The sequence below is a fragment of the Engystomops pustulosus genome, chromosome 2 (assembly GCF_040894005.1).
Source record: "Engystomops pustulosus chromosome 2, aEngPut4.maternal, whole genome shotgun sequence".
Taxonomy (NCBI): domain Eukaryota; kingdom Metazoa; phylum Chordata; class Amphibia; order Anura; family Leptodactylidae; genus Engystomops; species Engystomops pustulosus.
In genome coordinates this window covers 222,931,243-222,946,740 of record NC_092412.1, presented here as the reverse complement: position 1 = coordinate 222,946,740, position 15,498 = coordinate 222,931,243, and the positions used below count along the sequence as shown (strand labels likewise).

The following is a 15,498-nucleotide window of genomic DNA, read 5'->3' as shown; positions in this document are numbered from 1 at the left end:
TTAAATGCATAAAGTACTATAGCTAGAGCCAGTGGGCCCTGTCAAAAAATAGCCAGTTTCCTCTGCTTTAGTGTACAAAGAGGAGGAGAAGGAGGAAAATGAGGAGGAGGAGGAGTGGATAAATTATTCAGGTTGAGCTTCCTTCACCTGGTGGAGATTGGAAATTATGAGAAATCCAGGCTTTATTCATCTTAATAAGCGTCAGCCTGTCAGCGCTGTCAGTCGACAGGCGTGTACGCTTATCGGTGATGATGCCACCAGCTGCACTGAAAACCCGCTCGGACAACACGCTAGCGGCAGGGCAAGCAAGAACCTCCAAGGCGTACAGCGCCAGTTCGTGCCACATGTCCAGCTTTGGAACCCAGTAGTTGTAGGGAGCTGTGTGATCATTTAGGACGATGGTATGGTCAGCTACGTACTCCCTCACCATCTTTCTGTAAAGATCAGCCCTACTCTGCCGAGACTGGGGACAGGTGACAGTGTCTTGCTGGGGTGACATAAAGCTGGCAAAAGCCTTGTAAAGCGTACCCTTGCCAGTGCTGGACAAGCTGCCTGCTCGCCTACTCTCCCTCGCTACTTGTCCCGCAGAACTACGCACTCTGCCGCTAGCGCTGTCAGAAGGGAAATAGTGTTTCAGCTTGTGCACCAGGGCCTGCTGGTATTCATGCATTCTCACATTCCTTTCCTCTCCAGGGATGAGAGTGGAAAGATTTTGCTTGTACCGTGGGTCCAGGAGAGTGAATACCCAGTAATCGGTGCTGGAATAAATTCTTTGAACGCGAGGGTCACGGGATAGGCAGCCTAGCATGAAATCTGCCATATGCGCCAGAGTACCAACACGTAAGAATTCACTCCCCTCACTGGCCTGACTGTCCATTTCCTCCTCCTCCAACTCCTCCAACTCCTCTTCTTCTGCCCATACACGCTGAACAGTGAAGGACTCAACAATGGTCCCCTCTTGTGTCTCACCAACATTCTCCTCCTCTTCCTCCTCATCCTCCTCCACCTCCACCTCCTCCGATATGCGCTGAGAAACAGACCTAAGGGTGCTTTGGCTATCAACAAGGGAATCTTCTTCCCCCGTCTCTTGTGACGAGCGCAAAGCTTCCGACTTCATGCTGATCAGAGAGTTTTTCAACAGGCCAAGCAGCGGGATGGTGAGGCTGATGATGGCGGCATCGCCACTGACCATCTGTGTTGACTCCTCGAAGTTACTCAGCACCTGACAGATATCAGACATCCACGTCCACTCCTCATTGTAGACTTGAGGAAGCTGACTGACCTGACTACCAGTTCTGGTGGAAGTTGACATCTGGCAGTCTACAATCGCTCTGCGCTGCTGGTAAACTCTGGATAACATGGTTAATGTTGAATTCCACCTCGTGGGCACGTCGCACAACAGTCGGTGAGCGGGCAGTTGGAGGCGGCGCTGCGCTGCCCTGAGAGTGGCAGCATCTGTGCTGGACTTCCTGAAATGCGCACAGATGCGGCGCACCTTCGTGAGCAAATCAGACAGATTGGGGTATGTCTTGAGGAAACGCTGAACTATCAGATTTAACACATGGGCCAGGCATGACACATGTGTCAGTCTGCCGAGTTGCAGAGCCGCCACCAGGTTACGGCCGTTGTCACACACAACCATGCCTGGCTTCAGGTTCAGTGGTGCCAGCCACAGATCAGTCTGCGCCGTGATGCCCTGTAATAGCTCTTGGGCGGTGTGCCTTTTATCGCCTAGGCTCAGCAGTTTGAGCACCGCCTGCTGTCGCTTAGCGACGGCACTGCTGCTGTGCCTAGAGCTACCGACTGATGGCGGCATGCCCACGGATGGTAGTTCGGAGGAGGAGGTGGAGGAGGGGTGGGAGGAGGAGGAGGCATAGTAGGCCTGAAAGACCTGGACCGAGGTAGGCTCCGCAATCCTCGGCGTCGGCAGTATATGACCAGCCGCAGGGTCAGACTCGGTCCCAGCCTCCACCAAGTTAACCCAATGTGCCGTCAGCGATATATAGTGGCCCTGCCCGGCAGCACTCGTCCACGTGTCCGTGGTCAGGTGGACCTTGTCAGAAACGGCGTTGGTCAGGGCACGGATGATGTTGTCTGACACGTGCTGGTGCAGGGCTGGGACAGCACATCGGGAAAAGTAGTGGCGGCTGGGGACCGAATACCGAGGGGCGGCCGCCGCCATGAGGTTGCGAAAGGCCTCGGTCTCTACTAGCCTATAGGGCAGCATCTCCAGGCTAAGCAATGTGGAGATGTGGACATTAAGGGCTTGGGCGTGCGGGTGGGTTGCACTATATTTACGTTTCCGCTCCAGCGTCTGGGGTATAGAGAGCTGAACGCTGGTGGATGCTGTGGAGGATCGTGGAGGCGACGATGGGGTTTTTGTGCCAGGGTCCTGGGCAGGGGGCTAACTATCAGCTGACACAGGGGAAGGAGCAGTGGTGTGCACGGCCGGAGGTGAACGGGCTTGGTGCCACTGAGTGGGGTGTTTAGCATTCATATGCCTGCGCATACTGGTGGTAGTTAAGCTAGTAGTGGTGGAACCCCTGCTGATCCTGGTTTGGCAAAGGTTGCACACCACAGTCCGTCGGTCATCCGGTGTTTCCTTAAAGAACATCCAGACTTCTGAAAATCTAGCCCTCGCCGCGGGAGCCCTCGCCACGGGAGCTTCACTACGTGACACATTTGGCGCTGATGCACCTGCTCTGGCCCTGCCTCTCCGTCTGGCCCCACCACTGCCTCTTCCAACCTGTTCTGGTCGAGGACTCTCCTCCGTCTCAGAAGCACTGTGTTCACCCGGCCTCTCAACCCAGCTTGGGTCTGTCACCTCATCATCCTCCGATCCCTCAGTCTGCTCCCCCCTCGGACTTCCTGCCCTGACAACAACTTCACCACTGTCTGACAACCGTGTCTCCTCATCGTCGGACACCTCTTTACACACTTCTTCCACTACGTCAAGAAGGTCATCATCACCCACAGACTGCGACTGGTGGAAAACCTGGGCATCGGAAAATTGCTCAGCAGCAACCGGACAAGTGGTTTGTGACTGTGGGAAGGGTCCAGAAAACAGTTCCTCAGAGTATGCCAGTTGAAATGCCAAATTTTCCTGGGAGGGGGCAGACTGGGGGGGAGGAGGCTGAGGTGCAGGAGCTGGAGGAGTGCCGATTTCGGTGACATGGGTGGACTGCGTGGAAGACTGACTGGTGGACAAATTGCTCGAAGCATTGTCGGCAATCCACGACATCACCTGTTCGCACTGTTCTGGCCTCAACAGTGCTCTACCACGAGTCCCAGTAACTTGAGACATGAACCTAGGGAGTGTAGCTCTGCGGCGTTCCCCTGCTCCCTCATCAGCAGGTGGTGTCTCACCCCGCCCAGGACCACGGCCTCTGACCCCTGCAGTAGTTGGACGCCCACGTCCCCGCCCTCGTCCTCTACCCCTAGCCCTCGGGTTAAAAATTTTGAAAATGAAAGTTATAACTTTAATTTTTTTTTAACTTTTTTTTGTGTTTTTTTGTGTTTTTTAGGTTTTTTTTGTGTTTTTTAGTTTTTAAAACCAAACAATGCTATCCTATTGCTATGGCTATTTTCTAGCCAAGTATGAAAGCACACTGCTATGCCAGATGAGATGACGCTGAGTTATGAAAAAATAAACGTAAAATAAAAAGAAACTGCCAGACTGTGCCTAATTGAAATCCAACCCCTAATAAATTTTCCCACTTTGGTCTTTGCGATGGATATGTGCGTCACTAAGCGCTAAACACAGCGGTCGCAAGTCTCACTCCAAATTCCTCACAATTGGCTAGTATATGCACTGCAGCAAGGACAGCCACCAGCAGATCAACCAGAAATAAAATATATATAACGCTATTGTAGGCGTAAGTAAGCCGTTTGGATTCTCCTTTGGCTATTTTCTAGCCAAGTATGAAAGCACACTGCTATGCCAGATGAGATGACGCTGAGTTATGAAAAAATAAACGTAAAATAAAAAGAAACTGCCAGACTGTGCCTAATTGAAATCAAACCCCTAATAAATTTTCCCACTTTGGTGTTTGAGCTGGATATGTGTGTCACTAAGAGCTAAACACAACGGTAGCAAGTCCCCCTGCAAATTCCTCACAATATGGTACTAGCTGCACTACTAGTGCCAGCAAGCCCAGCCACAAGCAAACAAAAAAAAAAAAAGTATAACGTTATTGTAGCCCTAAGAAGGGCTGTTGGGTTCTTGTTGAATCACTCCTGCCTAACACTATTCTAATAGAACACCCTAACGCTTTCCCTGACCAGCAGCAGCTCTCTCCCTAGCGGCATCCAGACACAGAATGATCCGAGCAGCGCGGCCAGCGGCTAGTCTATCCCAGGGTCACCTGATCTGGCCAGCCAACCACTGCTATCTACGTGTAAGGGTACCACGTCATGCTGGGTGGAGTGCAGAGTCTCCTGGCTTGTGATTGGCTCTGTTTCTGGTCGCCAAAAAGCAAAACGGCGGGAGCTGCCATTTTCTCGAGCGGGCGAAGTATTCGTCCGAGCAACGAGCAGTTTCGAGTACGCTAATGCTCGAACGAGCATCAAGCTCGGACGAGTATGTTCGCTCATCTCTACCTGTAACACATCCTTAACGACTCTATGATGTAAAGGTTCGTCATGGTGAGTTAAGGTGTTAAAGATATCACTCTGCCATGCAATGTGCCCCATGTAATCAAACAATACATTAACTGTTTTAGGATGAGTGTAATTTGCATCATCACAACCAGGCACAAATTTTTAAGTTTTTGCCTGTGTTCTTTTAATGGCCCTAATTTATTCATGCTAGCAACAAGATTTTTGCGCTATTTTTTGTTATGCTGATAAAAACAACTTAATCAGGGAGTTCCATAGAGAAAACCCATCCAGGCCTGGGTCGCCTTGTAAGGGAAGAAGGATGCTGCCATGCTGTGCTAGGCTAAGAGGTAGACAAGGGTTGAATGCTTTTGCTCAGCTGCCTTTCACCTAGAGACCATTAGCCAGGTATAAAGCCTCCTTCAACCTGGAAATCCCTGCCAGCTATTGCTTCACCTTCCAGTGTGTCTATATTCTTTGACCTGGACTCTACTTACCTGACATCTGCTCAGTTTCTGAACCATCAACTTCTCTTTCTGATTTTGTACTATACTACTATCTAACTATCTTATTGTGAATTTGTCTTGTTGTTTGATTATTCTTTGGTTGTGCACTCTCCCAGTTGTGACTATGATTTTATGTTTTTGCTCTTTCTTTAAGTTGATTGGGGACAGTTGGGGGGATAGGTTTAGGAGCACACTTACCCTTAGTCCCACCTGACCTTACATAAACAAACCCAGAAGGGCAAAATTTCCTCCACAAATGATGGACATCAATTTCTCAATCTCACCTGCAGAAGATCAGTTCAGCTAGAATAGGAGGTAAGAACACAGTATATATTGCTGAATGCTATCAGTAAATGGAAAGACGCACCCCGGCCCAAACCGGCCTCAACACCCAGGGCTCTCACCAACATGGGTCTTGGATTTATGTAATTTTATAATACTCCTACATAAAGGTAACAGGGAGTAATATCATTTTATAATGTACTTTTGTCTGAATTGATCCTTTAAAATAACTATTAAATAAAGAATGTTTTCTGATTAGCTTCAGATGAATCTCTTAAAATGGCTACTAGCTAATGCCATCATTCATCCGAGAGCTTAAAGCGAACCTGTCGTGAGGAATGTCTTAACCAATGACGGGTTCCAATAGCCTATTCTGTGCGGACTCTTAAAATGCCTTTGTCAGCATTCTGAATCATTACAGCAATTTATATAAGTTTATTTTACATTACCTGGCTCCATGCCAGTAGCATGTGGTGAGCTGCAGGCTGCGTAACTGTGTCAGTCTCCTCTCACTCATCCAGTTCCCTCCCCACTTCCTGTCATGTGCATAGAGCAGGCAGGGGAGGAAGGAGGATGGTGTGGAGGAGAGGAGGAATGCATGATTAGACACAGGCACAACCTTCTAGGAAATCCCCACATGCTGCTGACAGGGAGCCAGGTAATGTGAATTAAACTTATAAATAGTACTGAAATGATTCAGAATACTGACTCAGTACTAAAATGATCATAGCATAGGGTATTAGAACATGACACTAGCTAAAATTGACAATACTGTAAACAGTGCTTTAAGGAGGGGGTGGGGCGGTTGTAAAAAAATCACCTGTAAAAATTTAAGATATGAGATAGGAACTTTTATTTTAAAAAATCTACTTTTTAGACGACTAGAGGAGATTATATACCAATTTCCCAGACAATTGGATCAACATCAGTTCAGACTGACTTTTGAAAAATTCTACAAAGCTTCTACAAATCTAATCTTGGATGACTCACTCACCTCTAATTTTAAAAATGTGGATTTTTAACATTATACCCTGTTAGTGCTTCTAGTGTTGAATACACTGCTTGTAAACACATCCATAAGTACAAACCAGATCAACCTTTAAAATGGTGGCATTTATTTAAAATGTAAAAAAAACATTAAAAGCCCCCAAAATTGTAAAAATGTCTAAGTTTATTTTAAGTTATATTTATAAACAAATGCTCATACAATGTATCACTTATAGAGTGTTTCATGGTGACATCAGTTACATGGTCTCCTACACTGCTAGCATGCTCCACAGCCACAGACTTTGGAGATCGGCTGAATACCTGTTAGGGGAACCTTTGGAGTTAGGAGAACCTTTTGAAGTCGTTAGACTTTTTCTCATTACTGTAATTGGTTCTGAGATGGCGTGTTCTGTGCCCATTTGTAGGTGTGTTTCCATTCTGTAGGTCCAGGGTCCAGAGAAGTCCTGATAAGATGGTATTACTCAATAAAGCAGGATCCTCCAGGAAAGAATGGCAACCTGGGCAGGAGTCCATTTTCGACAACTTTGCTCTCTCCGAGTGGAAAATTCCTATGGCTTTCCTGTACTGTTTGCCCAAGCAGGAAAAGTGCCAAGGTCAAACATATAAAATCCCCAGCTGTTAATAGCCAATGTAATAACAAGTACTCCTAAGATATTCAGCAAAAATCCTGATTTTGCCTGCAATGAAGATAAGAGAAAAGTCTACATCATAAAACATTGAGAAAAGTATCTTTTATCCGCCGATTATTGATTATTAACCGGTTACCTACCAATGTGTATCTAACAAACACCCCAGGTCTATATATCTACTATAGAACATTTTAAAAATTTTATAAATGAGCTTGAGGGGCTCCGGGCTCTTCGTAGCTATGGAGCCCAGAGCCCAACAGGCTCATTTGCATAATTTTTAAAGCCTTTATTTTGGGGGAAAACAAGGGCATAAGAAGCTTGAGGTGTGCAAGAGGGGCCAAGTGTGCTTGGTCTACATCCTTGATACTGGTGGTAGATTTTTCTAGAATAATTTTTTCTTAAAGGAAATCTATGAGGCATTCAGTGAATTCCCAGCTGCATAGACCTGCTTGCAAACCTTTAGTGAATATCCCTTCAGGACAGGAGATACATACCATATCAACAACCTTGAGATGCCCATATGAAAAGGCAATGGCATTAGGTGGTGTGGCGACTGGTAACATGAATGCAAGTGAGGCCGACAGAGTGCACGGCAGCATTATGTATAATGGGTTCAGTTGTATTGCTTTTGCCTAGAGGATTAAAAAAGATATTTAGATTGGATACTGGTCCCACAATAAATCAAGAATATGAAGAATAATAGCAACGTTAGCTGATGGAATTTTGGAGGATCTTTGAGGTAATGAGGTAATGTCAGACAGTCCTGCAGGTGGGACCTCCATCCACCATCTGTAATCAGTGTGGGTCCACCAAAAAAAAAAATACCCTCCATCAACCTCTACGAAACAGATCCTTGTAGCTTTCAAAGTGGGTTGTCTTCTCTTGTACCTTTCAGGTCAAGTATTGTGTTAGAGTCTGGGCCTACTGTAGAATCCTCTGGTTCTAAAGTGGGAAAGTCCAAAACTGGACGTATAATGTAGAGACATCACAGGTTACATGGATAATTACCACTAAACTCAATGGCCTGTGTGTGTAATACTCGATTCTCAAGACTAACCATTTAAAATCCTTCACAAGGGATAGGGGCCACCTTGATGATTTTAATTTCTAGGGAACAGTGACATTTGAAGTCAAACCTCTGATTGTTAATTAAATTATGGCAAATCTTATTTATACTATATGCCAGAAATTTGTGTGGGAAACCTGCTAAAAAAATGATTTCCTATTTGTAAAAAGTGTGACTCCTATATGATCCATTTATTTTTATATAATAGGACTAGACTTCAGCCATTCCCTCAGACTGTTGAAAGCCTGGAGAATGGGGAAATGTATTTACAAATACAATTTTTTACTGCAACTTTAAATTGGATATGTCCTGCTCTTTGGGACCTAGATTTAAGTAAGGTTGTTGTCGTTAAGGTTGTTGTTCCAAATTTTAGGATATGCCTATTTGGTGGGGGTCTGCCTGCATTCTTCGTAAACAGTCATTGACTATGATTGCCATCCCAATAATGAATATATGTCATAACAGGTCCTCTTTAGTATATTGATGCAGAACTCTTACCATGGATGCCAGGATTGGTAAGAATAGTGTTGTTGTGGCCACATTACTGGTACATTCAGTAAATGTAGCAACCAGCAAGCATAAGACTAGTGCAATGGCTGCAGGAGGTATGCTCTGTAACGGTGTCAGTTTCTCTCCAAGCCAAAGGGATAATCCAGATTCCTTAAAGATATAAAAAATAAATCCATGAGGCAGTTTCCCCTTAAAACACCCAGCTACGTAAGGTAAATCTACCATTAGGGCAAATTCATACGACCATTCGGATACGCATAAATACGGCAGCCGTATAAACGCCCCCCATAGGCCGGCAATGGGCGCACGGAGCGGTACGGTGCAGCACACATGCAGCACTCTACCGTACCCAGGAAAAGATAGGACATGTCCTATCTTTCCCCATATTACGGCCCCATGCACCATGTATCACAATGGAGAGGGGGGGGTAAGCAGCCCGTGTGCCCGTCGGCACAGTGGGCACACGTTAGTGTGAACGCAGCCTTAGAGTCAAGAATGGATAAACCAGGAGCACTTACTCATAGATTCAGGCACCGTGACTGTGGTAATCATGTGCCACATATGTGAGATATTGTTGTTGTCCTCCCTCCACCATTTATATTGCCCGTATGTGAGCATGCACTAATAAAAGTCACTTGAAGGAAGAAAATACTAAGGGTATTTTACTAATATTAGTATTAGTATTATTAGTATTTTACTAATACTGAGTTCCATTCTACTATTTCTAAGTCTTATATTTGTTATCCATGGCCTTCTTCCTTCAAAAATCAACTTTTACTATTATACTGGAGTGGTTCCCAGTACTCCTCAGTGCTGCAGATTCATAGGCTTTTACACTGTCTCCCCCTTCTCTCCCTCATCACTTCCCCCCTCCCCCTGCCTGATATAATCTCACTGCAGAAAAGGGAGTTTCAGCACACAGTAGGAGGGGAAGTGCTCCTGCACAGTGTAACAGCCTGTGAATGTGCAATACGGAGAAACTCTGGGAACCTCCATATTAGTCTTTCATGCTCATTAACATAATTTTATAACAAATATAAGAAGATTAGCACAGTCACACTGCCTGGATCAATGAGTAAGTGTCCCTGGTTAATCCATGCTTTATTTTGATTGTAGGACAGCCTACAGGACAGCCTAAGCAATTCTACATAGGATAAAGCACAAGTGGTCTGTGGCCAATGCTCACTCCTCTCCTCTGAAAGCGTAGAGCATCCTCCTTGTACCGACAATTGACATTGCTGGGAAACCATCTCAGTTTCATTGGCCCCCGCTGAGCATATACATCAGGGGCAGGATGGAAAAAACTCAGCTGGCATCCAGTATACAATGTAAACGGTGCATACAAAGGCAAAAACTATGCCTCCATCTGCCAGGATATGTCTTTGGGTATGTTCAGCACATATGCTGGAAGCTTTCCCAGAAAATGCACTTAGCGGATCAAAAAAATAAAAAAACAGGTGTGAACCTAGCAGAGAAGCGGATCTGGCTGAAATTAAAAATCCTGGTCGGGCCTGGGTTTCTCTACCGAACCCAAACCAGGACCGCAGCTCCAGTAACACTCATGATAGGTGCTGACATATGTGACAGTACACTGGGCTCCGTCATTTTGGGGTAGCAGGTGTTCCCCCTGATGTCATTGGGGAGTGTTGATTCTTTACAAAATGATGGCACCCATATCAATTGAAATGTCGCCGGGGACCTTGGTACCAACATGAACTTTGACTTTCGGTCCGCTCATCCCTATTGTGAGGGAATCATAAGGACCTACCTGTGCTCAAAGAATACCACTCGAAGATCACATAAGAATCTCGAATTTTCATCTCATTTTGATCAAAAATTGTTCTGTGTCAATGTTATATTTTAAATACTATATTAGACTGTGAACATGTGACTTACCTCACTGCCTTTTGCCAGGGCAAATCCTCCTCCCAAAAGAATAACAATGTTCCATGGCATTTTCTCATTTACAGTCTTCCAATCCAAAAGTGCTGGAGGTGGGCGAAATTTCCTCTTTTGTCCTAGTTTAAGAACAGCAGCAAACATGTTCATGGCCAGCACAACAGAAATAGCACCAAATGATGATATGGTTGATCATTTGAATCTACATTTCCAAGACTACATGCCAACCATGCCAACCATTGAGCCACCAAAATATAGATCACAAATATAGATATTTTTTAATGGTTTATGATAAATGGGTGGTGGGTGGTTAGGATTACAATATTAGATATAATTGTGGTCTTTTTAAACTTAATACTGGGCATTCAGAATGTAGATTGTGGATCAGGTCACAAGATGGAAATGATTGACTGATGCCCATTAGTGGACCATCATGAGTTATTGATCCAGTGCTGTCATGGTTTACTGGAAGGGACTAGAGATTAGTGAACCTAATGTTCCTTTTCGGGTTTGGGGTACAGCCAATCTGGCAAATTGACACCCGTGACTACTAGCCATGGCTATGATTGGCCAGAGCCAATCATAGACATGGCTGATTGTTAGGGGGTTCAATTTGCCGGATTGCCTGTGCGTCCGCCAACCTTGAAATATGTCTTGGTCAGGGGGTTGTACCCACAACCCGAACAGGAGATTTGGGTCTACTCATCTCTAGAAAGGACCAAAAATTGCGCAACTGTGGGACTTTAGTACAATTACAATAACACAGAAAAAAATAGAATTCTTTCGGTGGAATTTATTGCAAAAAAAGTCCTGAACTTTGACCAAAGATCCTGTGTTTAACCACAGCATTTACAATACAGGGTCAAAGCTTCTTTAATAATTCCTGCATTCTCGAGAGAAAAGTTTATCTTGCTTATACATCTGTAGACAGATAGTACCCTTCACGGTCAGATTTTGACTAGTAAGCATTGTTGTTATCAGCCCAGGTTTGACATAACTTTATTGGCTCATGTTGTAGAAGAGTCTTTCAACATTCATCAGCGCTGACGATAAGTGATTATTAAGAACACATAATTTGCCAGGTCAGGTGAAATCTGTTATTTGCACAAGCCCTTATCTGATCATTTCGACAGAATCTGACACCATGATGTTACAAAAGGATCAGGATGATTATGGCCAGGAGAGCTACCGTGAACCCGTAAACGAGTACAGGAAAAGTGTATACTGCTTTAAGAAATATCAAGCATTATACAGAACACAGAGCATGGGAGGATCCAACAGAAGAAATGCCAGATAAGGGGACCTATGGTTAATCAGTGTATGTAGCGAGATAAGATAATGTATATAGTTAGCAGATATTGAAATTTATCGTGTTGTACAATCATCACACAGATAAAGCCAAGATCTGATACTGTTACTCTGCATATCGTTGTATCAAAGAGTTTATTCACTTTAACAGATTATATTACACAATAAAACATGTAAAATAATAGTTCAAGGCGACCCTGTCTGAACACCCTGGAGATATGTATAGCCACGGGAAGGTTATAGGTAGAAGCATTATTCAGAATATATAAGTCAGAAAGTTTGGGGTCAAATGTTGTGCAGTAGATTCCAGTGAAAAATTGTATCTGGCACTTACTTACTGTCATAATAAGAGTTGGCTTCTCGGTTTTTGTGGCATACGTTCAAAGGACACGTTGGGAGGATTTCTGCCGTGTCCTTATAACGCAGTGCACAGATGTATCCTATAGTATGCTTACATATTGTCAGTATAGAGACACTAACATCACTTGGGAGATACCCTGAATATTGGTCAGCGGACAATGCTCACTCCTCCCCCCTGAAAGTGTGGAGTATCCCTTTTCTACCGACAATTGACATTGCTGGGAAACCATCTCAGTTTCAATGGCCTCCGCTGAGCATATACATCAGGGGCAGGATGGAAAAAAACTCAGCTGGCATCCAGTATACAATGTAAACGGTGCATACAAAGGCAAAAACTATGCCTCCATCTGCCAGGATATGTCTTTGGGTATGTTCAGCACATATGCTGGAAGCTTTCCCCAGCAAATACACTGAGCGGATAAAAAAAAACTGGTGTGAACCTAGCAGAGAAGTGGATCTGGCTGAAATTAAAAATCCTGGTAGGGCCTGGGTTTCACTACTGAACCCGAACCAGGACCGCAGCTCCAGTAACACCCACAATTGGTGCTGACAAATATGACAGTACAATGGGCTCTACCATTTTGGGGTAGAAGGCGTTCCCCCTGATGTCATTGGGGAGAGTTGCTTCTTTACAAAATGATGGCACCCAAACCAATTGAAATGACGCCGGGGACCTTGGTACCAACCCGAACTTTGCCTTTCTGGTCCGCTCATCCCTATTGTGAGGAAATCATAAGGACTTACCTGTGCTCAAGGAATACCACCCCAAGATTATATAAGAGTCTAGAATTTTCATCTAATTTTGATCTAAAATTGTTCTGTGTCAATGTTATTTTTTATTACATATGTATTAGAACTTTTAGCACAAATAACTAACAGTATAATATCTGTCTTGCCCAGGAAATGTCTTGCCAGCTTTTTGGTCAGGAAATCAGTGTACAGTATTTTTACCTTGAACAGCAGACAATTTATTGACACTATTACTATCTTTGTGTGATTATGAGATCCCGTATCTGTTCTTTAACAGTAATTCTGGCCTTGAGGCACAGTTGTGTTGCCAATTTAACGATTGGGTAAATTTCCATAGAAGAATATTTTTCATATACAGAACTAATTTTTGTTCCAATCTTTACTTTTTGTATTGTTCTCAACCAGTTTCGGGTCGTTTAAAATCTGTTAACCGCCTTCAAGATCGCCATCAGCTGTGTTTTGGATCACACCTCAACGCATTTCTGGGTCTACAATGGTTGTTGTACATGCCGAAACACGCTCTAGTGTAATGCAGTTAAGAATAATTAAAAAAAAGCAACTTCATCCTGACTACTTCCTGACTATCCATAGTGTGAGCCCGATTTCCACCATCTACTATTCATCACAATTGATATAGTAGAGATCAGAATTACCTTCTTCCTTGGGTTCCTGGCGCTTAAACGTAGGTAACTCAGCGGGAAATAGAAACATCATGAGCGCTACAAACACAGCAACGGTGGCATCTGTCACATACCTGAAAAACATACGAAACATGTAATTTGGCTGTGTGCATTATGTCAAACACGATAATGGAATAACGCAACACTTTTCTTCTTCATGAAATAGTTTTAATAAGACATTTTACTGTTTTGAGACTGTGTTTCCAGCTCCTATGATTTTCAATAAATTTGATTATATCCACAATAATGCTTTTAAGCTTTTTTGATGTGTAAAGAGGTGGATCAAGGTTCTATCTAAAGTCACATTTTCTTCTTAGTTTGACATTGGCGCAGTACCAGAACCAAGCTTCATGGGAAAGGAGTGCCTGATTTCTGTTCTTGCAAGTAAAGTAGCTTTGTAAGACCCTTAAAGGCCCTGGAAGGGCTCTTGAGTACATGTGTTGAGAGTCTGCATAAATGTATGTGGCCGCAGGTTCCTCTCCTCGTTATTTCTTTACATCAGTATCAAACTTGGTGGGTAATTTCAATGTTACTTCTACCTGTGCAACCACCCAGACCGTCCACATTGGGATCCACTACTGGATGTGTTTTAATGTCTGGTGTTCCTCCTCAGATGTAGGGGGGAGATTAGGTATAGCTGTAGATCAAATGATGGGGAATCAGGAAGCAAATATGACATTAAAGCAAGAGGCTACAAAAGTAAATTGTAAGACATGTCAGACGTCTCAAGGTGACTGGTTAAGAAAGAGTCAAAAAGTTAAAAAAAAAATGTGCATATCTTATGTGAAGGTTGTCAATGTGTATTAACAGCCTCTAAATCAATGCAGAGAAAGTTGTCCTATCTGATGGCTTGTACACATACTTACTCTTTGTTGCCTTTGTTGAAACTGATAGTTGCCCATCCTGGCATGAAACCTGGGTCCCTTGTAAACCACAGAAGAACTAGAAGGATGAACAGAACCAGAACACAGATTTCTGCAAAGGTCATTGGCCCGAGCTTCTTGTGTTCTGTAGATATAACGTTGTATGCTCGCTTTTCTTTTGCCTTTTGTTCAGGTTTTGCACCACAGCCAAAGTTTTTCTTAAATCTAAATAAAAAAACTGAGTTTTAAATATGTGATAAGGCAGAATCAATTTCTCCATGTGCTTCTTGGCCTGAAAGAGGTTGTACCATCAATTAAAGATAACAGGCTGATAGGTAAAGGTCTGACCTCTATGAAAACAGACTCCCAGCAATCCGCAGAATAGGGGCCCGTTCTCACAAATTGATGGAGCTGCAGGTAGACCATGGCTTCTGCTGCTCCATTCAATTCTATGTGATTGTCTGGAAGTTGAGAGCACAGCACTTGGCACTTGCATTCATTGGGGGACATGTATGTTTATTTCTGCTAGTTTAATTGTCTCATTTTTGCGACTCTTCACTGCGACTTTTGCTGTTGTTTTTTAAGTGCACCTTGGTCTGCGCCTTGTACAGTTCTTTATGTATCTTTATTTTCCAGATGTTCCTTACAACTTTTCATCACTATTTTTGCTTATTTCTGCGCCTTTTTAGATGAAAATCTGCACCTGGTCCAGGGTAGGTGCCAAGGAAGGTTTTATTTCCTCGACCCTGTTTAGCATGTAAATTGGAATTATTTCACATGCTTTAAATGCTTCAATTTTTGCAAATAAAGCTTTTGGACATTGAAAGCTTGTTTATTTTTTTAATTTCTAAATTTTAGCATTCACATTTTATTGAAATTTATTGGTTACTTCTAAGGGTACGGTCACACAGGGCGTAAACACATGCGTTCTCAAACGCAACACAACAATTGAGTAGAGCAGATTTGCCAGGTCAATAGACATTTCCTGCTCTTGGTCCAGCAATTGGTTCATCAACCCTCTCTACATGTTACGGGTAAAAT

At 43.8% G+C, this 15,498-nt stretch overlaps 1 protein-coding gene across 1 annotated transcript in view; it reads right to left on the bottom strand.

The window, feature by feature from the left end:
- Positions 1-6,478: 6,478 nt before the first annotated feature.
- SLC13A2 (solute carrier family 13 member 2) overlaps positions 6,479-15,498 on the bottom strand; it is a 29,404-nt gene continuing 20,384 nt past the window's right edge. The window contains exons 7-12 of the mRNA XM_072138246.1: positions 14,461-14,682; positions 13,568-13,668; positions 10,494-10,615; positions 8,586-8,747; positions 7,516-7,653; positions 6,479-7,069 (exon numbers count right to left, since the gene is read on the bottom strand). Of these exons, the coding sequence (XP_071994347.1) occupies positions 6,941-7,069; positions 7,516-7,653; positions 8,586-8,747; positions 10,494-10,615; positions 13,568-13,668; positions 14,461-14,682 (874 nt within the window). The 3' untranslated portion in view covers positions 6,479-6,940. The remainder of the gene's footprint in view (positions 7,070-7,515; positions 7,654-8,585; positions 8,748-10,493; positions 10,616-13,567; positions 13,669-14,460; positions 14,683-15,498) is intronic.